The sequence below is a fragment of the Myotis yumanensis genome, unplaced genomic scaffold (assembly GCF_028538775.1).
Source record: "Myotis yumanensis isolate MYYU_CA2020_CCGP unplaced genomic scaffold, mMyoYum1.0.hap1 SCAF_1, whole genome shotgun sequence".
Lineage (NCBI taxonomy): Eukaryota > Metazoa > Chordata > Mammalia > Chiroptera > Vespertilionidae > Myotis > Myotis yumanensis.
In genome coordinates, this window is record NW_027223752.1 from 191650570 (window position 1) to 191678552 (window position 27983).

General features: G+C 43.5%; 1 protein-coding gene across 5 annotated transcripts; it reads right to left on the reverse strand.

Moving 5' to 3' along the window:
* Positions 1 to 19: 19 nt before the first annotated feature.
* FAM47E (family with sequence similarity 47 member E) lies at positions 20 to 27979 on the reverse strand. Of its 5 annotated transcripts, none has more exons than XR_011468451.1 (9): positions 27882 to 27977; positions 24758 to 25127; positions 20927 to 21066; positions 18605 to 18755; positions 16257 to 16442; positions 10174 to 10323; positions 2904 to 2981; positions 1526 to 1615; positions 20 to 389 (listed from the first exon to the last, which is right to left on the reverse strand). XR_011468451.1 is itself a non-coding variant. In XM_070394578.1 (9 exons), exons 1-9 carry the CDS (start codon positions 27947 to 27949, stop codon positions 324 to 326), a joined length of 1068 nt encoding a protein of 355 aa, XP_070250679.1. In that variant the 5' UTR covers positions 27950 to 27976; the 3' UTR covers positions 20 to 323. The 5 variants fall into 5 exon arrangements, 4 of the variants coding, with proteins under 4 accessions (XP_070250679.1, XP_070250657.1, XP_070250688.1 ...); XM_070394578.1 differs by lacking the exon at positions 1526 to 1615 and having other exon boundaries at positions 24758 to 24869; positions 25011 to 25127; positions 27882 to 27976; XM_070394556.1 differs by lacking the exon at positions 1526 to 1615.
* Between the last annotated feature and the right edge of the window lie 4 nt (positions 27980 to 27983).

Sequence of the window (27983 nt, forward strand, 5' to 3'; positions counted from 1 at the left end):
TATATAATTTTATTTATGTTTTACCCATAATTGATATAACTATGTTAAATTTACAATGCTACAAATATGTAAGAAGACTATATATGACTATTGATCTCACAGTTGGCAAAAATATATAAAATATTGATTAACGAAAGCAGAAGGCCACTGTGAAATGTTCATAAGCATCAGGTATAAAATGTATGGATACCTTTAAGCCAAAGTTGTACATCCATGGTGGGACACTCATCATAAATTTTGCATCTATTCAATGAGAGAGAAAAATAGCCAAATACTATATAGTCAATAAAATCTGTCTAATCATCTTCCTAAACTCTTCTCTGTTATTTTCTAGGAGTCTTTTTACAATCGCAATCACATTCCTTCTTGGTATTTATATTCTCCAGGAACTAAAAAAAAAAAAAGAAGAAAAAGAAGAAGAAGAAGAAAAGAATGAGAAAAACTTAGATTGGCAAATAAAAATTGTACAGTCCTGCCAAAAACCACAACCATATACCCAAATTTACAATTTCACACTCTATAACATATATCCTCATAGTACTCAAAATCTCATGGTGATAATTAGACAGTGATAGATGGTGGGCTTTGGAAAGTAGCTGCACAACATCAGAAATACTTAGAGCTAATTTACATTTCTTTGGTGCCCAAGCCAGCCCAGCCCAGCCCACCCCAGCTCAGCATAGCCTTGTGCTGCTCATCCCTGCTATTGAAGGCCTGGCTCTTATCTGTGTAGCAGACTTAATGAAGCTTGGGTAATGCATAGAACAGATAACCCAGCAGCAGGTACTGGAATGTATATACACTAGTAAGTATGTGTGCTCATATAACATATGTGAATCTGTATGTTATACACAGTGTACACAGACATTATAGGAGTTAAAAGAATGAATTTTCATACCTAAGTTTAAATAAGTAATGACAGTTTGTATGTGTGTGTATGTGTGTGTGTGTCTGTGTATATATTTATATGTATGCGTATATATATATATATATATAAACTTCAATAGATTCCCTTCTCTCTTTTAGTCAAAATCTTATTGATAAAGTAGAGAATATAGCACGTAAGAAGAAAAGGCTTGAGTGACAGGTGTTCTCAGAGGACTCAGATGTAGCCAGGAATGTCATCTCTCTTTAGTTACTGCAGCTAAAAGAGTATAGCCAGAGTGTCAGGCATGCTTCCTTTTGCCCAAAATTGTGCTAAATGTTCATATACAGAATGGATGAAGCCAACAGGGGACAAATCAGAATGGAAAAAAAATGTTTTGCCACTAAGAATGTTAAGATAGAACTATGAATCATTGTGGGAAGAGCTCAGGAGATTTATCTCAGTGCTGCGGCAGATGCAATGGCGTGAGCACACTCCGCCTATACAAGCTTCCTCGGCACACCAGGAAGTGGCATCGCCCGCCTGAGAAGACCCCCTGGAGCCCCTACATAGTACCCTGGTCTTTCCTACTATTGGTTGCCCTATGGATGTTGTAAACTTCTGATTGGTCTGGAATGTTATATATACTGCTGCACTCACACAATAAAGTTGGATTTGCGTCACTGAACCGTCCCCGGAGTCGGGCATGCTTCGTTAGGACTCCGTTCGGCCTCACCCCCGCGGACCCCCCTGTATCAAATCATTACAACATCAAGAGCAAATAAAGATTATAGAGTGTATATATAGATATATATATGTAAATATACATCTACATAGATACATAGTCATGGCAAGAGGAATATATATATAGAGAGAGATACATTTATATATCACATAATTATACTTATGCTTAAGTATACTTACATATATTATCTAAATATATAATCATATAATTATGTAACTATATAAGCATATTTTATATGTCATATATATATACTATTGTAACCTTATATACAGACTAGATAGGTTATTATAAGTGCATAAATGTATATAAGTATATTAAATATATATCATTGATGCTGAAAGCTAGAGGAGAAATTTCATCCTAGCTATGTAATGGAGTCTTTCAGCCCCATCTCTACCTCATCTTCTAGACCTCCCCTCACCTTGCCTGACTTAACTTTGAAATCAGTCTGTACCTGAGCCTGGTAAATATATTTATTTGTCAGTAAGTATAAGCTATTGTTAACTCTTGGGAAAAAAGAAATTCTGTGTCCCATTTCCAGGAACTTCGACCATCTTGGCTACATGGCCGCGAAGCCTCTGTGGGCTGTGCACACAGAGGACACCGGCAAACACATGGCTTATTGCTAGCTCTGCCTCTGGCTGGGCTGGTGCAGAACTTCCTGCTAAATGGTCCAACCTCCCACTCCACCCGTTACGGAGTCTTCCAGGGGGGGGCTGCTCCATGTGGGAGGCAGCTGGGCCAGCTTTGCAAGTTAAGGGAGGGGAAACTAGACAGGCAAAAGAGAAAATGGGGAAGAGACAGAAGGCCTTGGTGGGCCCCAGGAGAATTTTTGCTCTGGTCTGTTTCCACGTGAGGCCGACAATGTGATATTGTCAATGCCAACCCCATTTGGTCCTGATACAAGCCACAGCTCTTTGTCCTTAGATATGGAAGCAAAGAAGCAAAGGAAACGTAAACACTTCCTAGAGAATTCAGAGTGTTTTAGTAGCAGTCAGAGTTTGCATGGCACATGCCCTGTACATGGTTCCCTTTTACTTTGGTCCCGTTAAGGCCAACCCCAAGGCAGGTGCATCAGCAGGGAGACAACACATCTGACAGCGGAAACCAAACTGGCAGAAGAAAAAGAGAAAATGCCAAATCCTATCTCTTGGCTCCTGTCTGAGGAAAAGCATCTTAGCTCTTTCTTCCAGGGGCCTGAGTCCTGGTGTTTTGATTCTGTCAGGGTGCTGAAGCCTTCCCATGAGCAACTGAGCCCCTCAGCAGGTCTTTCTGAAATGACCCTTTACTCACACTTGGCATCCTGTGGCCCTTCCTTAGAATGAAATCCTTAAAGGCAGCTGGTCCATGAAGTTTTGCAAACTCCTCCTCCTAAAAGAAAGTTCACATTTTAAATTAACCACCAGCAGTCAGAAGCTTGATTTCATACTTGTCCTAATTAGAAGCATCTGACTCTTTATACAATACCTCAGGTATGTAGGTTACATTCACAAGTTAAAGAATACAAAGGCTTTCAAAAGATGTACAACTTTCTCTCCTTTCCCTACCCCTTTTCTAACCCTTATATTAAGGATAACTCATACATTTTAGCAATTAGACAATTATTGACCTAAACTGTCTGGAATCTAACCAACTTAAGAATAACAATTGTGATACTATGGTTTACATTATTCACAAAGATATATGTAGCCCTATGTTCAATGCAGCATTATTCACAGTGGCCAAGACATGGAAACAACCAATAAATGGTTGGATAAGGAAGATGTGGTACATATATAATGGGATACTACTCAGCCATAAGAAAAGATGAAATACTGCCATTTGGGACAACATGGGTATATCTTCAGTATATCATGCTAAATGAAATAAGCCAGGAAGAAAAAGTCATGAACCATATGATTTCACTCATATGTGGGCTATAAAACTGAAAGCAACAAGTGAATAAACATGAGAAAACAAACAAAAATTCATAGAACAGGCAACAGGGGTCAAATATACGGTGATGGAAGGAGACTTGACTTTGGGTAGTAAACACAAGGCAATACAAGATTATGTATTATAGAATTATATTTTGAAACCTATAAAATTTTATTAACTAATGTCACCCCAATAAATTTAATTTAAGTATATATTTGCTTTTCTTCCTATAACTGGCAGAAAGCCCCCCAAATCCCTTGGATTTCCCAAGTGATAAGAGCCACAAAGGTGAAAGGAGAGCCTTTTGTTATTCATAACGAACCCCTTTCAATACAGGGGAGTTTATATTCCTGAGGTGACTTTTGGTGAGCCCATAGGTAGTCCTATGAAGGGGGCTGGTTGCCAGAAGAACCAGCCATGTGAAGAGAGGGTTGACACGTTCAGTTCCACTTCCCAATGGCCAACCATCAATCATGCCTGTGTAATGAAACCTCAATAAAACCCCAGAAGGATGAGGTTGAGAGAGCTTCCAGGTTGGTAAGCATGTGGAGGTTCTGGGAGTGTGGCACACCTAGAGAGGGCATAGAAACTCCATGCCCGCCCCTTCCTACATCCCTTGTCCTATGTATCTCTTCCATGTGGCTGCTCCTGAGTGTGCCCTTTTATAATAAAACTAGAGGATCGGTGCACAATGTGATATTGTCAATGCCAACCCCATTTGGTCCTGATACAAGCCACAGCTCTTTGTCCTTAGATATGGAAGCAAAGAAGCAAAGGAAACGTAAACACTTCCTAGAGAATTCAGAGTGTTTTAGTAGCAGTCAGAGTTTGCATGGCACATGCAGCCTGTTTGCAGGCTGGCCACAGCACCTTCAGTGTGGGGGTCCCCACTGGGGTGTCTGGCCAGCCTGGGTGAGGAGCTAAGGGCCATTTTCAGGCTGGCCACACTCCCTTCAGGGTGAGAGGGTCCTGCTGGGGGGGCGGGGGGGGTCCCTCAGCCAGGCCTGTGCCCTCTCACAGTCTGGGACCCCTTGGGGGATGACCACCTGCTGGCTTAGGCCCGCTCCCTGGGGCATTGGGCCTAAGCTGGCAGTCAGACATCCCTCTGGCAGCCCGGGAGCTCTTGGGGGATGTCCACTTGCCAGCGGAGAGCAGGCCTAAGCTGCAGTCAGACATCCTTAGAGCTGCTGAGGAGGCGGGAGAGGCTCCCACCACCACCACTGTACTGGCAGCTGTCAGCTTGGCTTGTGGCTGAGCAGTGCTCCCCCTGTGGGAGCGCACTGACCACCAGGGGGAAGCTCCTGCATTGAGCATCTGCCCCCTGGTGGTCAGTGTGTGTCATAGTGACCAGTCATTCCCAGTCGTTCTGCTGTTAGGGTCAATTTGCATATTACCCTTTTATTATATATGAGTGCCTGGCCATCCTGGGTGAGGGGCTGATAGCTGTTTTCAGGCTGGCCACAGCCCCTTCAGGGTAGGGGCTCCCCCTGGGGTACCTGACCAGCCTGGGTGAGTGGCTGATGGCTGTTTGCAGGCTGGCCACAGCACCTTCAGTTTGGGGGTCCCCACTCGGGTGCCTGGCCAGCCTGGGTGAGGAGCTAAGGGCCATTTTCAGGCTGGCCACACCCCCTTCAGGGTGAGAGGGTCCTGCTGGGGTTCCTGGCCAGTCTGGGTGAGTGGCTGATAGCAGTTTGCAGGCTGGCCAAGCCCCCCAGTGGGACCCTCACCCCATGAGGGTGTGGCCATCCTGGGTGAGGGGCTGATGGCTGTTTTCAGGCTGGCCACGGTCCCCAGCCACCCAAGCTCCCAGTGGAGGCTGGCTGGAAGCAGGTATCTGGGATTTATTTATCTTCTATAATTGAAACTTTGTTTCCATGAGTGGAGGCCACAGCCGGCTCAGGGAAGGCGAGAAGCTTGGCTTCCTCCATTGCCCCGGCAACCAAGCCTCCTGCTTGCTCCAGCTCCATGGCTGTCGGCCACCATTTTGGTTGGTTAATTTGCATATAGTCACTCTGATTGGCTGGTTGGCATGGCTTGGGGTGTAGCGAAGGTATGGTCAATTAGCATCTTTGTCTTTTATTAGTGTAGACTAGAGGCCTGTTGCACAAAATTCGTGCATGGGTAGGGTCCCTAGGCCTGGCCAGCGATCAGGGCCAATCAGGTTCCCCGTGTCCCCACCCGCATGCCACCACTGCGCAGTTCCCCCACCTCCCTGCCTCCTCCTTCCCTTGCTGCCACCACATGGTTCCCTGCTTCCCTGCCTCCTTCTTCCCTCACTGCCACCACATGGTTCCCTGCCTCCCTGCCTCCTTTCCCCTTGCCACCTGTGCACCCCGCCACAGCTGCTGGTCGCCTGCCATGTTCTGCACCTCCCCCTGGTGGTCAGTGCACATCATAGCAAGCGATCGAACTCCCATTCTCCTGGTTGAACTCCTGAGGAGACACTTCGAATGATTAGAATCATTTGACTCTTTATAAAATACCTCAGGTGTGTAGGTTACATTCACAAGACCTGCTGAGGGGCTCAGTTGTTCATGGGAAGGCTTCAGCACCCTGACAGAATCAAAACACCAGGACTCAGGCCCCTGGAAGAAAGAGCTAAGATGCGTTTCCTCAGACAGGAGCCAAGAGATAGGATTTGGCATTTTCTCTTTTTCTTCTGCCAGTTTGGTTTCTGCTGTCAGATGTGTTGTCTCCCTGCTGATGCACCTGCCTTGGGGTTGGCCTTAATGGGACCAAAGTAAAAGGGAACTATATATATATGTATATATATAGCCTTTTATATATATAGATGGTAATCTGATACATAAACTGTTTTCCCGAGTTCTGTGAGCTGCTCTAGCAGATGATCGACTCTGAGGAGGGGGCTGTGGGAACCTGCGATGTATTTAGCCAGTTGGTCAGAAGCACATCTGAAATGAGGGCAGTCTCATGGGACTGAGCCCTTAACTTGTGAGATCTGACTTTATCTCCAGATAGATAATGTCAATATTACATTAAATTGTAGGACACCCAGCTGATGTTCAGGGAATCAGAGAATTTCTTGGTGTGTGTGGGGGGGAGGGGGGAAACCTAACACATTTGGTGACTAGAGTTGAGAGTGGTAGAGGAAGAAACAGAAGTGTTTTTCTTATTCAACAGTATATTCACAATTTTTAGATCTTAACTCCAAAAGGCATGGTTATCAAAAAAGACTTGATCCAGTCCCAGTATCTTTGGAGTATTCATGCATTCATTTGGTCTTTCCTTTCATTTATCTGAGTTTAAAAATTGGGTATGTAAGATTATATCATTGTAATTCAGTTCTTTAAGACCATTTCACCTTCCAAACAAACTTAATCAGTAGCAGTCAAGACTCATGTTACCAGAAAGACAGCAATGTCATCATAGTGACTGTCCCTTACTAGCACAACCCTGCCCCTGTGTCTTGTGAATTGGGGTGCCATAGCCAAGTGGCCCCCCAATTCACAGGTACACAGGTAAATCAATCTTCAGGTATTACAAAATTGTGACTTATAAAAATCATTATAGAACGACTCTGTTGCTTTAAATCATTTTTGTGTCTAAACTGTCTGATAAACCATCTTTTACTGTAATAGTTCTATCAGCCATATTTCCAAAATTTATATATTACTTCTTTTATTAGATTTTGCTGTCAAAATAAAATATTTTTGGAAAATTATTTGTTTTTAACATTTAGTCTTTAAGAATATATTTCTAAAAAGAGAACTTCTAGATAATTTAAACAAAAATTTTTGTAACTATTTTTTCTTTTAAAATATTTGAGACTGGTTTGTTATATTTTAAAAATGCAAATGAAATAGTTTTATGTTATGTGTTAAATTCACATAAGTTTAGATAGGCAGCTCCAAAAACATACACCAAGAAATAGTGCTGTATATTATTTACATTATTTTTTTTTTTTTTTTTTTTTAATTAAATCTTTATTGTTCAGATTATTACATTTGTTCCTCTTTTTTCCCCCCATAACTCCCCTCCTTCCAGCTCCCACCCCACCCTCCACCCTCACTCCCCACCCACTGTGTTCATCCATAGGTGCATGATTTTTGTCCAGTCACTTCCCGCATCTCCCACACCCCTTTTTCCCCCAAGAATAGTCAGTCCCTTCCCTTTCTATGTCCCTGATTCTATTATAATCACCAGTTCATTCTGTACATCAGGTTATTTATTCACTTGATTCTTAGATTCATTTGTTGATAGATGCATGTTTGTTGTTCATAATTTGTATCTTTACCTTTTTCTTCTTCTTCCTCTTCTTAAAGGATACCTTTCAGCATTTCATATAATACTGGTTTGGCGGTGATGAACTCCTTTAGCTTTTCCTTATCTGTGAAGCTCTTTATCTGACCTTCAATTCTGAATGATAGCTTTGCTGGATAAAGTAATCTTGGTTGTAGGTTCTTGGTATTCAGCACTTTGAAAATTTCTTGCCATTCCCTTCTGGCCTGCAAAGTTTCTGTTGAGAAATCAGCTGACAGTCGTATGGGTATTCCCTTGTAGGTAATTGAGCCTCTTTCTCTTGCTGCTTTTAAGATTTTCTCTTTGTCTTTTGCTCTTGGCATTTTAATGATGATGTGTCTTGGTGTGGTCCTCTTTGGATTCCTTTTGTTTGGGGTTCTCTGCGCTTCTTGGACCTGTAAGTCCATTTCTTTCACCAGGTGGGGGAAGTTTTCTGCCATTATTTCTTGAAATAGGTTTTCAATATCTTGCTGTCTCTCATCTTCTGGCACTCCAATGACTCTGATATTAGACCGCTTAAAGCTGTCCCAGAGGCTCCTTACACTATCTTCACACTTTCGGATTCTTTTTTCATTTTGCTTTTCCAATTGGGTGTTTTTTGTCGAATCTTTGGTTTGATTATTGTACTCCTCTGGTCTGCTATTGGGTATAATATTCTTTATTTCAGTCTGTGTATGCTTACTTTCTAATTTCTTTATCGTAGCATCGAGGGTCTCATTAGTTTTCGTGAGGTTCTGCACAAATTTATGGCAAGCCCTCAAAATTGCGATTCTTAGCTCCATATCCTCCATTTCTGTCATGTTTTTTTGTCTCCGCATCTTTTATGCTTTCTTGGTGCACCCCCTTGTGGTCTCTGTGCGCAGTCTTGTTCTAGCCAAGCCTTAATTGTTGTAGTTAACACTAGGGGGATTTGACCCTCAGGCCGGCTGGCTATAGTAATCAGCTGTGCGGAAAACTCTGTCTTCTGGGGAGGCGCTAATCCAGCCTTTGCCTGAGGCGATCAGCAAATGGCTGTGCGCAGGCTTTGGGCGGGGCGGGATCAACAGGGCGGGCGGAGGGAGCAGTTATGGCCACGCTCAGTCCCGTTCCCAGAGGCTCTGCTTCTCAGAACCCCGGCAGCCGCTGCAAACCTCGGAGAGAAAGCTGCCCTCAGGTTCCAACTGATGCCGGGTAATCCCGCTTCTCCCGTTTGAGTCTGGGTCCCTAGAGACTCGCCCGGATCTGGAGCCCAGAGTCTGAGACTCAGTCCCGACAGAAAACGACAACCGCGCCCTCAGCCACCAGCCCGCTTTCGCGCGCACCTCGGTACCTTTGTATTTTCCACACTGCGCCGCCTCTGAGCCTCGATTTGCTGTTCTCTTTCCTTCTAGTTGTAGAGTCTCTCTTCAGCCAGCCTTCCTGTGGTTCTGGGTGATGTCCGTTCAGTCTTTTAGTTGTATTTTTGAAATGGTTGTTTGCGGCAGCGGTCTCCGGTGTTTACCTACGCCGCCATCTTGGTCGACCCTATTATTTACATTATTATCTCACATCTCAAAATAAGAATTTCATGCCCCGTACTAGAAAATATTAAAATGACCATCCTTCCTCCAATCTAAAGGAGGCAGCTGATGACTGATTTATGAATGAATGAGTAGCCAAATTTGTATAGCATTTTACTTTTTCAAAGTGTTTTCACATTGAGATCTGGGAGAAGTTTGGGGTCTATTGAAAAAGGGAAGTGTTTCACACATATTCTCATTGGAGTCCTGCACAAGTGTTGTGTCAACATCTCCAAGTTTTCAGGACTGCAATGAGGATCTTCTTTCCATTAGATACCTGTACACAAGAGGTCAGCAGGCAGAGTTTATTTGTAGTAGAATTAGAGCACATTTTTGTTGTTTGTGATATCAGCCTTTATCCCTCTCCTCTCAGCTCCTGCAACTCTGCTGAATTGCATAAAAGAAGTTTCCTGATTGCAATTTTGAAATTCTTTAATATGCATTCACTACAGATAAAAACAAAATTTTTTAAAATAGGCCTCACATTGTGTTACTCAAAGAGAATCCATGACATTATATCCATTCTGAGTACTGAGGTGGTCCTACCTGGTCACAACACCCTGTGGACAGCCAAAGTATCCATGAACCCTGGACCAAGCATGGTAGAAGTACAGTGAGTAGTTGCCCCATCTTTGGCAATATTTCTGTCCACCATGAAGCCAGGAAATTTCCAGTCTTGCTTATTAGACATTCCCTGTCTAATGACTTGGCATTCTCATTGCTGGATTCCCTATATAAGTTATGAGACTTTCAGAAGCCTCTGCATTAATCAGAGACTCCCCTACAATATGAGGGTGCAGTTGCACTGATAATGTTTAGTTCAGATGATCCACAGCATACACACATACCTGTTTCTTCTGCTCCTTTCCTAAATTCTCATCTTTGTGTAAGGCCTTGGGGTCAATCAAAGGTTCATTTGCTCTTTGTCTTTTCCACAGTTTTGGGTGCAGATACCAGGATCCATACCGCATCTTCACGTGCTTTGGTTTAGAAGTATTCTATGGAAAATAACATAATTCACAGTTTCATTCGTTGTTGTTGTGTTGTTTTTTTGTTGCTTTTTTTTGGTGTTTTTGTTTTTTTGGGGGGGGGGTCATTTTTATAAAAATTTAGCTTATGAAAGCAATTTTGAATTTATTTTGAATTTATGATTTATCCTTGCCAAAGTATTTTATGAAGCTTCAGTATGCTTTGATTTACAAAGGTAACATGAAGAGTTTGAGATTGAGAAAATAATGTGGTGGTTAAGCATGGTCTTTGGATTTAGAGATATCTGGTTTCAAATCCAACTTCCTCCACTTAGCAGATATTAAAGTCGACGGGCACGTTACTTAAATTCTTCATCTGTAAACTAAGATAGCAGTACCCACACATAGGGTTGTTGGGAAGATCAAAGGAGAGAATTATATAAAGCAGCTAGAAATCATGTAAAAATCACATATTTCACCAAATGGTAATGATTTTAAACAACCTTCAGTCAACCAAAATGATAAGTTACTAGCCCAACACTGTGCTCAGCCTTGTAAAGATGCTATCCAACACCCATCTCTTGCCTCTTTAACTAGAAGAAAAAGAAGGGCCCTGGCCATTGTGGCTCAGTTGGTTGAGCATTGTCCTGATTCCGGTCAGGCACATGCCCAGGTTTCAGGTTGGATCCCCCGTTGGGTGCACACAGGAGGAAAGTGATCAATGTTTCTCTCTCACATCAACGTCTCTCTCTCCCTCTCCCTCTCCCTTCTTCTCTCTTTGAAAGAAATAAAAACATATTTTTTAAAAAAAGAAGAAAGAGGAAAACAACTAGATGCCATTCCTTTCTTTCTCCCATATCTCAGTAGTGCATCTGTTGGTTCCTGCTGGATACTATGGATACAATAACCACATATTGTCTCATCACAAAGGGGAGGCGGGGTCTAATGCTTGGGAGCGACAAAGATACAAGAAACACAAAGATCCGGCCCTTCTCTCTTCTCACTCATATTTAAACTATGAGGTGGAATGTGTGGGGCATCAAGGGTCCAGCCAGATGCACCTGTCTAAAGCAGAGAGGATGGAACAGGACAGAGGGAGGGAAATCCCTCTCCTCAGATCTACATTAGCATTGTGATCCCTCCGTTCCAAGCATACTGATCTTCTGGCTGTTTCTAGAGCACTCCCTTCATGCTTTCGCCTCAGGGCCTTTGCACTCACTATCCCTTCTGCCATAATGCTTTTTACTCAACACACCCACACGACTTACTCCCTTACCTATTTCATGCGATCTTCTCAGTAGTATACTTCCTGACCACCCAGTTTAAAAATTATAACCACCTCACAATAGTCCTGTCTTTTTTCCCTGACTCATGTTTCTCAATAGCACGTACCACCATTTGAAATGCTATATATTTTTCTGATTGTTTATCTCTCCTTTCACCCTCTAAAATGCAAGCTTTTGAGATTGTTCTGTGCTACATCCCCCTGGCATCTAGAACAATACTTAGGATACAATAGGTGCTCAATAAGTAATTGTTGAATTAAAGTCCGATTCCTTAATTTGGGCATTATTGATATTTTGAGCTGGATAATTCTTTGTAGCACCCCCCAAATTGGGATAACCAAAAATGTCATCTCCAGACATTGCCAAATATCCCGGGATTGGGGGGCAAAGTCACCCTTGGTTGAGATCCACTGAATTAAAGGAAGGAGGGAAGGAAAGAGAGGGAAAAGGGAAGGAAGAATTATTGAATCTACACTATGTTATGTTCTTGGGTAACTGGTGTTCTTTCAAGACTCAGCACAAACATAGTATCTTCTATGATGCCTTAACTGTGCTTGGTGAAATTGATTACTTCCTCTGTCCTGTACAAACCATGACATCATTTCATTGTAGTTAATCATTTACCTGTTGATCCTACTGGACTCAAAGCTCCTTAAGTGCAGGAGATAGTCCTTCATTTGCTCCCAGCACTTTTTGGCACATAGTAGTAGATGCTAAGAATATTTTTTGAATGAATGTATAAACAAATGGGTGAATGAATATACTAGGGTAATTCATTCATAGAGACACATAAGAGGCACAGATGACTGTGAGAGATTAGCAGTAAGAATAAATTAATGTCAATCAAAGGACCAGGAGAAAACCCATGGAACAAATTGTCATGTAAACTGTGCCCAAAGAGAGATACAAGCATGTAGACATTGGAAGAGGGTAGTTCAGGCAGAGAGAATATTGTGAGCAGAGGTAAGGCAGTGGGAAAGCTCAGAGTCTTAAAGAACACCAAAGAAAAGAGTACCGCACGCCTGAGAGAACATGGGGTAAAAAATATACACATGGAGACTTCCATCTGGAACAGGGTAAACAGATTTACCTTCCCACCTGCAACAAACAAACAAAAAAACAAACACACATATACAACCGACACAGTATTTTTTAAAAAATGTGTTTATGACACTGGACATCAAATAACAAAACACCATGATCCCTGAGAGGCAGGAAACCAACAAGATAAACCCCACAATTGACACGGCTCACTGCCTGGATAGTTTGCAGGCCACAGTGCAGGGAGAGCCCAGGAGGAGCCCAGTGGACTTCGAGTTGAGGAGACAGCACTGAAAATCCAGGAAGATGAAGGCAGCTACAGTTTGCAGTCCAGACTGCAAAGAAAGGGAATTCCAGAGGTTTGCACAGAGTGTCTCTCTGTGCATGTGTGGGAGGAAATTACCAGAGGTCCGGGAAGAAAGCAACCAAAGGATTAGAGAGAACAGTGCCCAGCATGCATGGGGCAGGGACAGTGCCCACTCCCTCCTGAGAATCTACGGATTCACAGGACACTGGGTCCTGCCTCAGCAGTAGGGAATCAGCCGTAGACTGAACATTACTTTGATCCTTCACAACAGATCTTAAAAGCAAGACCCAAAGGATCAAACTTTTCCAGGTAACTTTAACTATACCCTAAGACAGTGGTTCTCAACCTTCCTAATGCCGCGACCCTTTAATACAGTTCCTCATGTTGTGGTGACCCCCAATTTCATTGTTACAAATTGAACATAATTAAAGCATAGTGATTAATCACAAAAACAATATGTAATTATATACGTGTTTTCCGATGGTCTTAGGCGACCCCTGTGAAAGGGTCGTTTGACCCCCAAAGGGGTCGTGACCCACAGGTTGAGAACTGCTGCCCTAAGACAAAACTCAAGTTTATAAGAACACAAAAATGCCCAGCACCCAAAAAGATAAAATTCATCTACTCATATATCACCAGGCATGTGGAGAGGCAAGAAAACATAATCCACAATGAGGAAAATATCAAGGAGTAAAACATATGCAGAAAAAACAAAGATAAGGATGACAGAAGATTTCTCATTGGAAACAACTCAACCAAGAAGACAGTGAAGTGACATCTTTAATAGCAACTCACACAGAACCAATAGATATGTTAGAATTAGCAGACAAGAACATTAAAAGAATTATAATTCTGTAAGCTCAAAAGATTAGGTAGAGACACAGAAGATATATATTTTTTTATTTTTTTTAAATATAATTTTATTGATTTCAGAGAGGAAGGGAGAGGGAGAGGAAGAGAGAGAGAGAAAAACATCAATGATGAGAGAGAATCAGTGATTGGCTGCCTCATGTGCCCTGACCGAGAATTGAACTGTGACCTCCTGGTTCATAGGTCAACACTCAACCACTGAGCCACACTGGCTAGGCCAGAAGATATATATATTTTTTAAACCCAAGTTGAACTTCTTAAGATAACAATTATAATGTATGAGATGAAAAATACATTGGCTAGGATTAACAGCAGGTTAGACATAGCAGGAGGGAAAAACATTAGAGAATTTAAAAATATAACAATAGAAACAGAGAGAAAAGATAATAAAAAACTGAACAGAGCAGCAATGAGCTATGAGACAACTTTATGCAGTCTAACAACATGTAATTACAGTCCTGGTGTTACAGAAAACCAGAGAAGAAGCAAGCAACGCTTAGAGAGATGGAGTTACATTTATTATTATTACGCGAGGGCCCAGAGGAAAATGTCTCTCAAATTCTGGGTGAAATCACACAGGAAGCTTCCTGTATTTATACCATTTTACCTTCTTTGTCTCCCAAATATGAGGTTTTTCTGGTTCCCTTTGCAAGTTCTTAAAGGGCCCGATGTGCTGGAGCTTTGAGACCTCAACCAAAGGCTTGGCCTGACACCAGCACTGATAACTTCATCTGGGGAAGGTTTAATGGCCTCTCTGAAATGGGAGTAGTCTTATTTACCTTATTAGTTAAGCCAGCAAGCATTTACAGAAGCCAGAAATAGCAGAGTTAAAATTTCAAACAGCAGTTTTTATATAAGATGGATGCTTCACTGGGAGTTGGGTTGAGAGACCAAAAACTGTTTTTTAAGAAATAACAGTAAAACTTTTTCCAAAATTGATGAAAACTATAAACCCATGGATCAAAGAGACTCAGCAAACCCCAGCTACAAGAAATATACACCAAGGTATATAATGATCACATTACTCAAAAACAGTAACAAAGAGAAAATGTTAAAAGCAGCCAAGGAATAAAACATATCCAGAAAAACAAAGGTAAGGGTGACAGATGATTTCTCACTGGAAACAACTCAAGCAAGAAGACAGTGACGAGACAGCTTTAAAGTTCTGAAAACAAACCACCAAACCAACACTGGGAACCGAGAATTATATAACAACAAAAAGCTCTTGAAAAACCTAGGCAGACTAAGGCTGTTTTCAGACAAACGAACGCTGAAAGAATTCACCACCAGCAGAAGGACCATGTGGAAATTGATTTTGAACTTTTGCACAGTGACCCTCCATCTGCCAGTCAAAAGTTCAATTTTGGCAATAACCACTGTGGTTTATAAAGAAGAGTTTGTGCAATTATTTATAAGTACAAGGAATTGAGCAATTTCATTCAGCCCAGATTCAGGATCAGCAGGGGTTCAGGCCGCAGGCGTGATGAACATAATTTTTCCAGCAACAGTTTGCATTTTACCCTTTAGAAAGATGAGAGGAAAATGGAATAATTTAAAGAGTTTATATCAGTGATGGACTGCGTAGTTTTCATAAACCTTATGCAATAGAGTTAGGGATAGAAAACATCGTGTATGTAAAAATAGGTCAGTCGATTGTGTTAGATTGTAAAGGACAAGGTTAATATGTCCACAATGTTGGAAATATAGTATAAAAAATGATGTGTAAAATACAGAGAGTAGCTAAAGATAATATATAGTTCTTCACTTTTAGAGAAAGGAACTATCTCCCCACCCCAACTCCCATTTAGGCACTCAAAGTGCCATTTAGGCACTTTGTTGGATTGGCACATTTGACTTGTGTGTATATTTGCATTAACACATTGTGTAAAAAAGTGGAAAAGTGCTTAGGGGCTCACAGTACTTCCCTTTGGAACGTAGTGTGTTATTTCCCCTCTCTATTACCTTGTTCTACCTTCACAGGAAATTGGTATTGGGAAACTAAGCAAGTTATTAATGATCAGGCAAGCACTCGATCAGGAATGATGGTGTGTGGTCAGTTAGACTCCCCTAAAAACTCAAGAATTCTTTGGACATAAAATCAACAGTATTCATGGTCATTAACTGCAGCATTTTACTGTTGCAATAATAAACATTCATATATATTTCCACTGACAGGATTTGAACATATAAAACACATAAAGAGATTATCTCAACCTAGAAAACACATAGAATACTAACGACTCTTCAGATATGAACAATAATGCCAATTGACATGCCTTGATTGTATATCTGACTTTGCTATATGTATTAAATATTCACTCACTTAACAAATATTTATTAAACATTAAAAAAATTCAAGAATTCTACTGAAAAAGATGGGTGCCCCTTGTAGTACCAGAATTTAAGATTTTAATAAAACTTTAAATTTGATTTTCAGTCTTCTCCCCTGTTGTAATTACCTGAGGTTCTGGCTCTAGTTCCTGGAAAAATTCTGACTCCTGCTGTTTCTTGAGGCCGTCTCCCTTCTTTAGTTCCCCAGGAATCTCGCCGAGCTTCATCGGGTGGAGCGTATTATGGCTGACTCCCCTCTCATAGTTAATGTCAAATTGCTTCATGATGTACTCTTCATCAATCCCCGAGCTTCCCTGGAAGAATATCACATTGCACAAGTCAAGGACAGATGGTGAAATGCTCCTTGCTTTCTTCTTTAATCTAAGGGAGGCATTTGACCATGGCTGGAGAAGAGGTAGTTTGGAGAAGGAGAAAATGCTCAGTCAGCATTCAGTGAAGACAAGAAGTATAATTGACCCTTGAACAACAGGGAAGGGGGCTTAGGGGGGCTGACCTCCAGCACAATTGAAAATCCTATATAGCTCCTGACTCCCCAAAAAACCTAACTACCCTTGATATTTGCAGGGAGGAGAGGAGGGTTGGTTCTAAGACAGTGATGGCGAACCTCTGACACGCGAACTCATTTTTTTGGTTGATTTTTCTTTGTTAAATGGCATTTAAATATATAAAATAAATATCAAAAATATAAGTCTTTGTTTTACTATGGTTGCAAATATTAAAAAAAATTCTATATGTGACACGGCACCAGAGTTAAGTTAGGGTTTTTCAAAATGCTGACACGCCGAACTCAAAAGGTTCGCCAGCACTGTTCTAGGACCTTCCCGCCACACCCCTCACACACCCCACAACTCCCCAGCCGATCCCACCCCCTGCCATGCTCAAGTCCCTTCTATAAAACGGTGTAAGTCAGCCCTCCACACCTGGACTCCCAACCATAGCTAGAAAACAGTATGGGCATTTATTTTTTTTTTTAATCTGCGTATAAATGGGCCAGCACAGTTCAAACCATCTTGTTCAAGGAGGTCAACTGTATTTGGGGCCTGGAGGACTTTGCCTTAAGAGAGAATTTAGGACCTGCAAGAAGCAGTGAGTCCCTGAGGGAATGAATGGGCCTGGGGAAAAGTCAGTCTGTTTGACCAAAGAAATTTCTCCAATCCTTTAGAGCAGTGACATCCCTAGAGGTATTCTCCAGGCATGTCTAGAAAAGTGTTTGTTCTGCTCGCAGACCCTCATAAGGGAAGCTGCTCCATCAGGGCTCCCGCTGAAGAAGGTGGTTTTAGTCACCCATATTTTGTGCACAGAACAACCCCTTCTGCTGCCTTCCCCGGGCCACAGCCAGTGGGAGTGGAGATGGGTACATAAAGAGTAGCTAATAGGTAGGCTGACCCTTGACCTATGATGTGGCTAAAAAATAGCTTAGATTTGAAGGGCAGCAGAATATGCCACTCCAAAATATGCCTCTGGCATAAGAACTGTTTTGAGTTGATGGTCTTGAGACTCAGCAGACAAACAGGAAAAGCACTGGAAACAGGATAAGAAGTTACTTTTTTGTAAGAGACATTTACATTTATAGGGAAATCTCCAGTTGTAAGGGTGTCTCACTCTCTGTACCAGGAAGAGAAGGAAGACTCTAAATCATAAGAAACGCTTATCAATGGAGAAGGCACATACTTAAGTCTGCATAGCAAACCTTACTCTAGTTTACCTACTTTTCCTGGTCATCTCCTTATAACTGGTTCCCCACACACTTCTTTCTTTTGTCTTGTGCTGAAGATGGTATTTAAGCCTGAATTCTAAGCCACCTGGGAGAGTTACTCATTTTTCCTTGGGTATTGCCCATGTATATATGATGTATACGTGTTAATTAACTTCTGCTTATTTTTCTCTTGCTAATCTGAATTTTGTTATAGGAGCCCCAGAGAGAACTTAGAAGACTAAAAGGAAAGTTATATTTTCCTCCTCTACAGACTCAACACAATCCCACTTTAGAAAATATAAATTGGGGAGCACAGAGAGAATGAGGCCATTAGCAACTGAAGCTGATGTTGGGGTGACATTCATAGAGAGGAGCCATGAAATAGAGTCAGGAACATAAAGGGAGGAGTAGCATTGAAACCAGGGTGAAATAATGAGGAAGCAGAAATATAGCAAGCAGAGTCAGTGAGGTAAACAATAACGCATGGAAGGAAAGTATAAGCTAATGCTACGGAGAAAACACCGCAGGTGATGTGATGGGGCCCGAGGGAGCATAACTGAGGTAAAGATGAGACCTTGGTCATAAGGGACTGAAAACCAGGCTTGTCACCTGTAGAAAACACTTCTATGATAAGTGGTGGCAGAGTCATAAAGGTTCCTCTATGACTTTGTTTGACTTAGACGATAGCCAAACACTGTTTTTTAATAAAAGTAACTTTGAATGTGACTTTAAAAGTTGTAAGTATTACTACTAACGTACCATCGAAGCAGCCCAGTCACAGAAGTCTCTCACTGATTTGCGGACGTTTTCATAAGGATTAGGACCATCTTTGTGGAGCGAATCCTTTGCACTGGGCTTCTCTTCAGAAAGCGATTGGCGTGGCTTCTTCGACAGAGGAGTCTTCTTGGGACTAAAGACAATGGGATCATCAGATATGATCACTACAATATGAGCCACCATGAATCCAAATGGATTTCAAAAGGTATCATGGGGGAAAGCAGATCATAAAACAAGTATTTCCAAGTTTCTTGCAAACTCACACTATTTAAATTTTTCAAAGATTCCATTCCTATTATCAATAACATAAAGAGAATGACATGATTAGTTATAACAATTAAAGCTTATATGGCATTTTACCATTAAAAGGTGATTTTTAAGATTATGAGTACCAGTTATTAAGACATGCGCCAGGTAAAAGCGTAAATTGCTATGCTTGGAGTCTGCCACGGCCTCAGACAATCTTGACAAGTAGGAGACATCCTTGACCCCTCTGTCCCTCATCCCTAAAACCTAGCCTATTAATAAGTCTGATGGATTTTAGTTCTGTCTTCTCTGGACTCCTGCAAAAGGCTCCTCACTGGTGTCTCTGAATCTTCTCTTAGGATCCCCAATCCTTAATCCCTAACCCATTCTCTAAACTGCAGCCAGAATAGTCATTTCAAAATATAAATCTGATCATAATCAGCCACTCTTCATCCTTGATTATACCCTCTTCAATGGCTTCTTTTTAAGAATTGAGATAAATTTACAGACCATAATAACTAGCGAATGGCTCACTGAGGGCCAAGAATTTAAAGATGCTCCCAGGGCCACACCGACCCAAGGTTGGAGTCTCCAAGGGGATCCCTTCACATAACGCTGCTCCCTCTTCCCCAGCCAGGATCTGAGCAACTTGAAAAATAATACAAATTATTACTGACAGCAGCCACATTGGAAGACATGGGTTTAGGTCCAAGAGGACTTGCTCACTGAAACCCAGAAATGGGTAGACTGTCCAATCCTGTCCTGAGCAGGGGGATTCCCTCAAGGAGGAAGAAACAGAGGAGACCTTGCTTCCCAGTGAAAGGGCAGAGCTGAGATGAGTGTCCTTAGTTGTTCTTCCCAGATTTACCAGGGGGTACACTCAGGGGCCAGAACAGTAGAGTTCCGGTCACCTTGTGTCTCACCCTCACAAACATGTATAATTTAATACAGTGCATTTTCTCTCACTCCAGGTAGGTAACTTGTGCAACTAGCAAAGCTCTACATGTCCCTTCCGAACACCCTGACCATAGTTCTGGGCCCTGTCGGTGGTCTGGGTGCCGTGGATGGGCTTCTCCCTAGGACACCTGTGCTCTTCTGTGCCTGCAAGTGACACCAGTTAATTTCAAAAGTCAAATGCATATCCCACATCTACTTATGTCAAGTATACATATTTCATTGCATTTACATTTTAAATTAAATATGACATGAGTTGGGAAAACAAGAGTTGTTTCTATGGAAATTAAGCTCAGTGCTTTAGAAAGATTCAATGAAGGTGTCATTACTGCTGCGATTTATGCAAAAAAAAAGATGACTTGGAAATCCAAGCAGTAGACCCATACTCAAAAAAAGGCTTTATACTAAAAGATAGAATGTGAATGCAGTTATGTTCTAGGGCAGCGGTTCTCAACCTGTGGGTTGCGACCCCTTTGGGGGTCGAACGACCCTTTCACAGGGTCGCCTAAATACATCCTGCATATCAGATATTTACATGACGATTCATAACAGTAGCAAAATTACAGTTATGAAGTAGCAACGAAAATAATTTTATGGTTGGTGGTCACCACAACATGAGGAACTGTATTAAAGGGTCGCGGCATTAGGAAGGTTGAGAACCACTCTTCTAGGGTAAAATAAGGTGCTTTAAGTACTTAAGTGTCATCTTTTACAATTCCCTATATTAACTTTTTTTTTGGGGGGGGGTGGCTATCCAATTAACTATTGGTCCCAATCATGTGACTAAAAGGGCTTCTGCCATAAATAACTCAATGAGCCATTTTGGGCCAATTAATCAGGCTGTCTGCAGTGTATCTCTTCTCCAGCAGCTCTCACTGAGTCATGTGGACACGCTGGTGTTTGCTCCATTGCTGGCTAATTAACATCCATTAATTAAAAAACCACTGTTTAGAGCAGGACTCAAGGCTCCTTTCCCTCCTTCTTGGCAACTTAGTTACTTTTGCTTCTCTAAATTATTCTAAAAATGAGGAGCTTTGAGAAGGACACTCCTAGAATGCTTCATCAGGTGACAGGAATAGGCGAGGGGTTTAGAACAATACTTACGGCCCCAGGGAGGCTCGGGTGGGACGTTTTTCAAGCAGTTTTGTGGGTTCCTTGGTTTTTTTCTCAACACCCTCACAATGAGCCCATGCGTCCTCCAGTTTCTTGTCAGGATCCAGCACTTGCAGCACCCTTTTTAAGAGCTACACAGAGAAAACAGTTTTGGTGGAAAGAAAAATGTGCTGAGAACGAGGGCCCCTTGATTCTAAAAGAGAACGGCCCTTTGCTTTTCCTTTCTAATCAGTCAGAGCATTCCCTGGTTTGGGTGCAGATCCTGTGCTGGGTGCTAGGTGAACCTCCATCCCCTAGACCAGTGGTCGGCAAACTCATTAGTCAACAGAGCCAAATATCAACAGTACAATGATTGAAATTTCTTTTGAGAGCCAAATTTTTTAAACTTAAACTATATAGGTAGGTACATTGTAATTAACTTAATTACGGTACTCCTAAGGCTTAGGAAGAGCCACACTCACGGGGCCAAAGAGCCGCATGTGGCTCGCGAGCCGCAGTTTGCCGACCACAGCCCTAGACATTAGGTAGACAGTCCGTAGACCAAAATTCCATCCCCTCTAGGTGGAGTGGTCTGCCCAGGTCCCCATCTGCCCCTCTGAGTATTTCTAAAGAATGTCTGTGGTTTTTGACTGTCCAGCATTCATTCTTCCTCCTATGAATGACAGTATCTACATTTTTCTTTGGAGATCCATCTCTCTTTCCACTCTCAGATTGAATGGTCTGAACTGGCCTGACCCCATTCTCACTTCACAGGCAGGCCAGTCCCATCTGGACTAACCCACACTGGTTTTAACGGGCACATAACCCAAGTTGGACTCACAGGAATTAAGATATGGAATTTTGCTGAGCCTGTGCAAAAATAAATGCTCTTCTTTTCTGGGTAGAATTTAAATCTAGAGCTGCTGATGGTCATCACAGCACCATAAAAAGAGATCTGGCCTCAAAAAAAAAAAAAAAAAAAAAAGCCAACACACCTAGTTGGGAGGTCAAACATGGAAATAAGGGCACAATCCCATGAGCCATCTGAAGGTATATGAAAACAGTCTGTTTGCCAGGACTCAGAAGCTCTGGCTTGCAGGAGGCAGTGCAGGAAAGCCTTGGGTGGAAAATAATTGGTTAGAAATTCCAGGTGTCCTCACTATAGACTTCTCTGCCATGGATCATTCATCCATTCATTCATTCAGTATGCACAGATATTTACTTAGTGTCTACCATATGTCAGGTATTGGTAGTACACAGTAGAAGACACAAAGTCACTGCCCTGCAGAGCTTTTATCTAGTGAGGAGCCCAGTGGGGACAAGTGCTATCCTATATAATAAAAGCCTAATATGCTAAGTGTCCAGTTGTCTGGTCGGCCATTCAACCAATCAAAGCGTAATATGCTAATGATATGCTAAGGCCGCTCAACAGCTCGCTATGACATGCACTGACCACCAGGGGCCAGACAGTCAACTGGTAGGTTAGCTTGTTGCTGGGGTCCGGCCAATAGGGACTGAGCAAGATGGGCCAGACACGCCCTGGAGCCCTCCTGAAGTCCCTCCCCAGCTGGCCAACCTCCCATGTCCCTCCCTCGCCTCAATCATGCACTGGTGGGGTCCCTTGGGCTAGGCCTGAGCCCTCTCGCAATCAGGGACCCCTCAGGGGATGTCGGAGAGCCAGTTTTTGCCCAATCCCAGGCCAAGGCCGAGGGACCCCACTGGTGCACAAATTCATGCACTGGGCCTCTAGTGTTGAATAATAGGTCATGGTAAGGACTAGAGCATGAGGGTGGAAGGGAAATGTTATTTTATACAGTCTAAGTAGGAGGCATTCCAGCAAAGATCTGAAAGAAGTGAGGGAGTGAGCTAGGCCAGTGGTCGGCAAACCGCAGCTCACGAGCCACATGTGGCTCTTTGGCCCCTTGAGTGTGGCTCTTCCACAAAATACCACGTGCGGACGCACACATACAGTGCGATTGAAACTTCGTGGCCCATATGCAGAAGTCGGTTTTCAGCCTGGGCGAGTCTATTTTGAAGAAGTGGCGTTAGAAGAAATGGGGGTACGTTCACTGAGGTTGGCCCCTCAGATTGAGGATGTTTTTAGCAAAGCCCAGCTTAGGAGTACCGTAATTAAGTTAATAACAATATACCTACCTATATAGTTTAAGTTTAAAAAATTTGGCTCTCAAAAGAAATTTCAGTCGTTGTACTGTTGATATTTGGCTCTGTTGACTAATGAGTTTGCCCACCACTGAGCTAGGCAGACATGCGAGGCAAGTGTTCCAGACACAGGAACAGAGATCTGAATTGGAAATGTTTGTAACATTTACAGACAGAGCAGGCAGGGGCCGGAGTGGCTGCATGGGTAAGAGCAGAGGGGTAGGCGGCCAGGTTGGAGGGGGAGCAGCAGAGAGGTAGGCAGAGAGCAGAACACACAGGGCCTCTAAGACACTGCCAAGGACTTCCCTCTGAGTGAGAAGGGGCCACTAGGGGGCTTTCTGAACAGCTGTCGTGCTCGCTGTGTAGGAACAGACTGCAGGGTGGGAGCAGCAGGCACTGCTAGTTCCCCGCCCAATATCCATTCTGCTCTTTTGCTTCAAATCTAAAACACTTGTTCTGTATTGTGTTCAACACTGCAATGCCAACCAAGAGAATCAATTTCCTAGACTCCCGAGCATCTGGACGAATGAGCTGTTTACTGAAAAGCTCTCACAGTTGACCTCTGAACAACACAGGGATAAGGGGTGCCGACCCCTGCACTGTCGAAAATCCACATAGAACTTCTGACTCTGTAGTCAGCCCAAAGCATCCATGGATTCAATCAACTGCAAATCAAAAACAGTATTTTAGGTCCATGGTTGGGAATGTGCATATACTGTTTTCCATATGCAGTTGGTTGAATCTGCACAAGCGAAACCCATCGCTAGGAAGGGCCAACTCTATTCATTGAAAAATCTCGGGATAAGTGGACCTGGGCAGTTTGATCCTGTCCAAGGGTCAACTGTATTTGTCTAATTAAAAAACAGTCAGCTGGCATGTACCCTTTAACCTTTGCCCCTTACCCCTTCCTGTTTGAAAGCCCGCATGCCTGGTGGTGTGGAAGCCTTTGGAGATACAAGAACTAGAGACAATAGAGTGGTGAAGGCCTGGAGGGTGCAGGGTAGAGGCGGTCAATGAGGGGGAAAAATCACAAACAAACAAAGGGGACAACTGTAATATTTTCAACAATAAAGATACACTTTAAAAAATGCTAATGTGGTAGTTTAGGACTTTCTAAATTAAGATGCCAATATGCAACATCCAATGAAAACCAATGAAGATTTTTTTAAAAAAACAACAAAAACTAGAGACACATGCTGAGGATTATAGAGCTGCCGCCCACCCCTAGACTGACAATTTGGTGAATTTTCCCTGTGACCTTTCTGGTTCTCATACGCCTTATACCTATCAGTTAGTAAATACTTACGGACACCTCCCAAGACCAGGTTTAAGTGACAGGAGTAAGACTGAACAATCCCACCACCCTCATCACATTCCACCCCCCAAAAAGTCCCAGGCAAAGTAGACTGGTAGAACCGTCCAGGGAAAAGAAGTCTCATGGTCCCAGCTGCTGGACTGTGATAAGTTGTGCAGCCTCACTGGAAGCAAAGGGAAATGCTGCTGAAGGGAGGCTGCTCCAAGCCCCATGAAAACTCTCACCCTGGGAGACACTCCTCGTCCTCTCCTCTTTACAAGCTGTCATCCCCCAGGGGGAACGCCCCAGCTGTCTAAGGAGAATTCTTTCTAACGTCCCCCCTCCCCCACCTCCTGAAGGCCCTCCCACACCCGAGGAGAGGCCATCACCTCCGGAGGCATGCTTTCCTCCAGGTAGGGGTAGCGAGCCAGGGGATGCCGGGTCAGCTGGGCTTCGATTTCCTCCAGGAATGCCTTCCGGGCCTGCTGGGCTGCCGAGAGCCTGGAACACAGGGCTGCGCCCGTGGGCAGGTAGCTCGGCCTCTTTGTGGGGGGAGGTCGGGGACCTCTGCTATACCTCTGGGGGGCAGGGTGCTCCGGAAGGCCCCGAGTGATCATATTCTCACAAGAAGGGCAGCCGTACCTGAAGTCATCCAGTCCCTTTTTCACAAACACCCACCGTTGCGTGCTCTTGAAGATGGGATGTAACTGCCTGTTCTCAAGTTTCGTGGAAAACCGGGAAGGCAAATTCTCTTTGCACCTGAAAGAGAACATGCTCAGTATATGGAACCACAAGGACCCGGGTGGGAGAAGGCTGAGTTAATCACACTCCTAAGTTCATGGCCCGTTGTCACTGGTCTGTGTACGGCCCCGCTCCTGTTTTCCGTATTCTATGTAATCCCCGTATCCCACTCTCATCGCTCTCCCCTGCAGAAGCAGAATCACTCTAGCGGATCTGTAATGCACCCTTTTGTTTGTACACATTCTTATAATGCCTGTGTTACCCTTTCGTGTGCATGTATTCTTAATTTACATAAATGGTGCTATTTGTTTACCAGCCCAATTTTATGAAGGCCTATTCATGTCACTATGTGTAACTCTAATCCATGATTATCAACCGCTGCCACCACAGTCCATCTGTTCATTCTCTTTGTAAAGGACACTCACAGTGGCGGCCCCTTCGAGGGCTCCTTCCTACCCGTTTAAAGGGAGACAGTGCAGTGGGAAAACCTGGATCCCAGTGACAACTTGCCACTAACTAGCTGGATGACCTTGGCATCTCGTTTAACCTATATTATCTTATGTATCGACATCCTGAAAAGAACAATATCAAAGATATGGAGAACAAATTAACGGTTGCCAAGGGAGCCCCTTTAGTTGCGCTACTCCTTTAAATCATCATTCCTTTCCCCACCCCCAACCCTTTTGCAACCACTAATTCAGTGGTTCTCAACCTGTGGGTTGCGACCCCTTTGGGGGTCGGACGACCCTTTCACAGGGGTCGCCTAAGACCATCGGAAAACACATATATAATTACATATTGTTTTTGTGATTAATCACTATGCTTTAATTATGTTCAATTTGTAACCATGAAAATACATCCTGCATATCAGATATTTACATTATGATTCATAACAGTAGCAAAATTATAGTTATGAAGTAGCAACGAAAATAATTTTATGGTTGGGGGTCACCACAACATGAGGAACTGTATAAATGGGTCGCAGCATTAGGAAGGTTGAGAACCACTGCACTAATTCCTTGAGATGAGAAAACAGTTGTGTATCTTGAGGTGTACATATGACAACATTTTACAGAACTATACGCACAGGAATGCAAGTAAAAACTGGTAAAATCCGAGTAAGGTTTATAGTCTAATTAATACATTGTGTCAATGTAGATTTCCCCCGTTGCCACTGTATTATAGTTATGTAAGAAGGAACCACTAGAAGCAGCTGGGGGAAGGGTACTTGGGATCTCTGCACTGTTTTTGCAACTTCTTGTGAGTCTATCATTACTTCAACACAAAAGGTTTGTCAATAAGAAAGAAGGGAAAAAGTTTGAAAATGGGCGATAAAGGGAATTCCCAAAGAGCTTATAATTGCTACCACGTGTCCAGTGCAAACCGTGTGTCAGTAATGATAGATCCTCCCTTCCCCCAACTGGTGGGCGGGGTATGAGTACCTGCAGCCCAGAAATACCTGAGTGACTAACCAGGTACCTTATATGGACTATACATTGGACTACCAATCCACACCTGCCAAATACCCTAAGCCCTTGTCCTCTATGGACAATGCAGTAAGCCACCAATCAGTGTGCGCCGAGTACACTAAGCCCCCCACCCCTTCCCATTCCACCCCTCAAAAGGCTGCCCACCCCTGCACGTGCTGCTGTTCTCCCCTTGCGAGACAGCCCGGCAGGTGCTTCTCCTCTAATAAAGCCTGTAGCCCTGGTTTTAGGCCTCGGTCTGATTTTTCAAGTAACTGCTTCACCTGTACTCTATCGGTTACTCCTCACAACAATCCTATACAACTGATTGTGCTGATTGTCTCTGTTTTATTTTTTTAATATATTTTATGGGAGCTGATTGTCTCTCTTTTATTTTTTTAATATATTTTATTGATTTTTTTTACAGAGAGGAAGGGAGAGAGATAGAGAGTTAGAAACATCGATGAGAGAGAAACATAGATCAGCTGCCTCCTGCACAGGGGATGTGCCCGCAACCCAGGTACATGCCCTTGACCGGAATCGAACCTGGGACCCTATTGTCTGCAGGCCGAGGCTCTATCCACTAAGCCAAACCGGCTAGGGCTGATTGCCTCTGTTTCACAGCTAAAACTGAGCCCAGAAGGAGCAACGAACTCGCCTAAGGCCGCCTTGCAAGTCAGGGGCGCACTGGCCCTGGACTCCAGCCTTTCCGATTCTAGACTTGGGGATCTTTACCCACGTCGCCCAGCCCCTAAGAGCGTAGCATTCCATTCTCATAAACTCAAGGAATCAGCAAAGGAAAAAAGCCCTGGCTTCTGCCTGGTGGCTAAGACACCACGCCCTCAGAATGGCAGCGGACCGCCCTAGGACACCAGGCTGTCCCCAAACCCAGGCGCAGCTCGCCCCCCGGTGGCGCACGGCTCCAGGCGCAGCCGAGCTCCCGCGGGGCGCAGGGTCCAGGTGGCTGCCTCGGAGAAGGGTGCGCCTACGCTAAACCAGGCTCCACAGAGGACTCTGTGGCCATCAGGTTCCCATCTGGGATTGGTATGTTAATCTGCATTCCCTGGGGGTTGTCAGGATAACAGGGAAAAAGTGTCCTTTGCGATAAACAGATTCGAGCGCTGGTTATTTTATATTATAATCATTTATGTGCTGGGGACCTTGAAGAGGAAAGGTAGGCCGGCCTGCAGCCAAGCTCCGAGTGGCCCTCCGCCACCCCCCACCCCAGCCCCGGCTCCGGCCCAGCCGGGGCAAGAGCGGATTCCAGGCGCCCCCACGCGGTACCCACGGCACCCACGGCGCTTACCAGGGCTTGCCATTCATGCCGACCCTGGTCAGCGGAGTAGGCCTGAACAGTCGTCTGCGGTCAGCCATCGTCGCGCTCTGCTTCTCGGTGACCGCTGAGCCC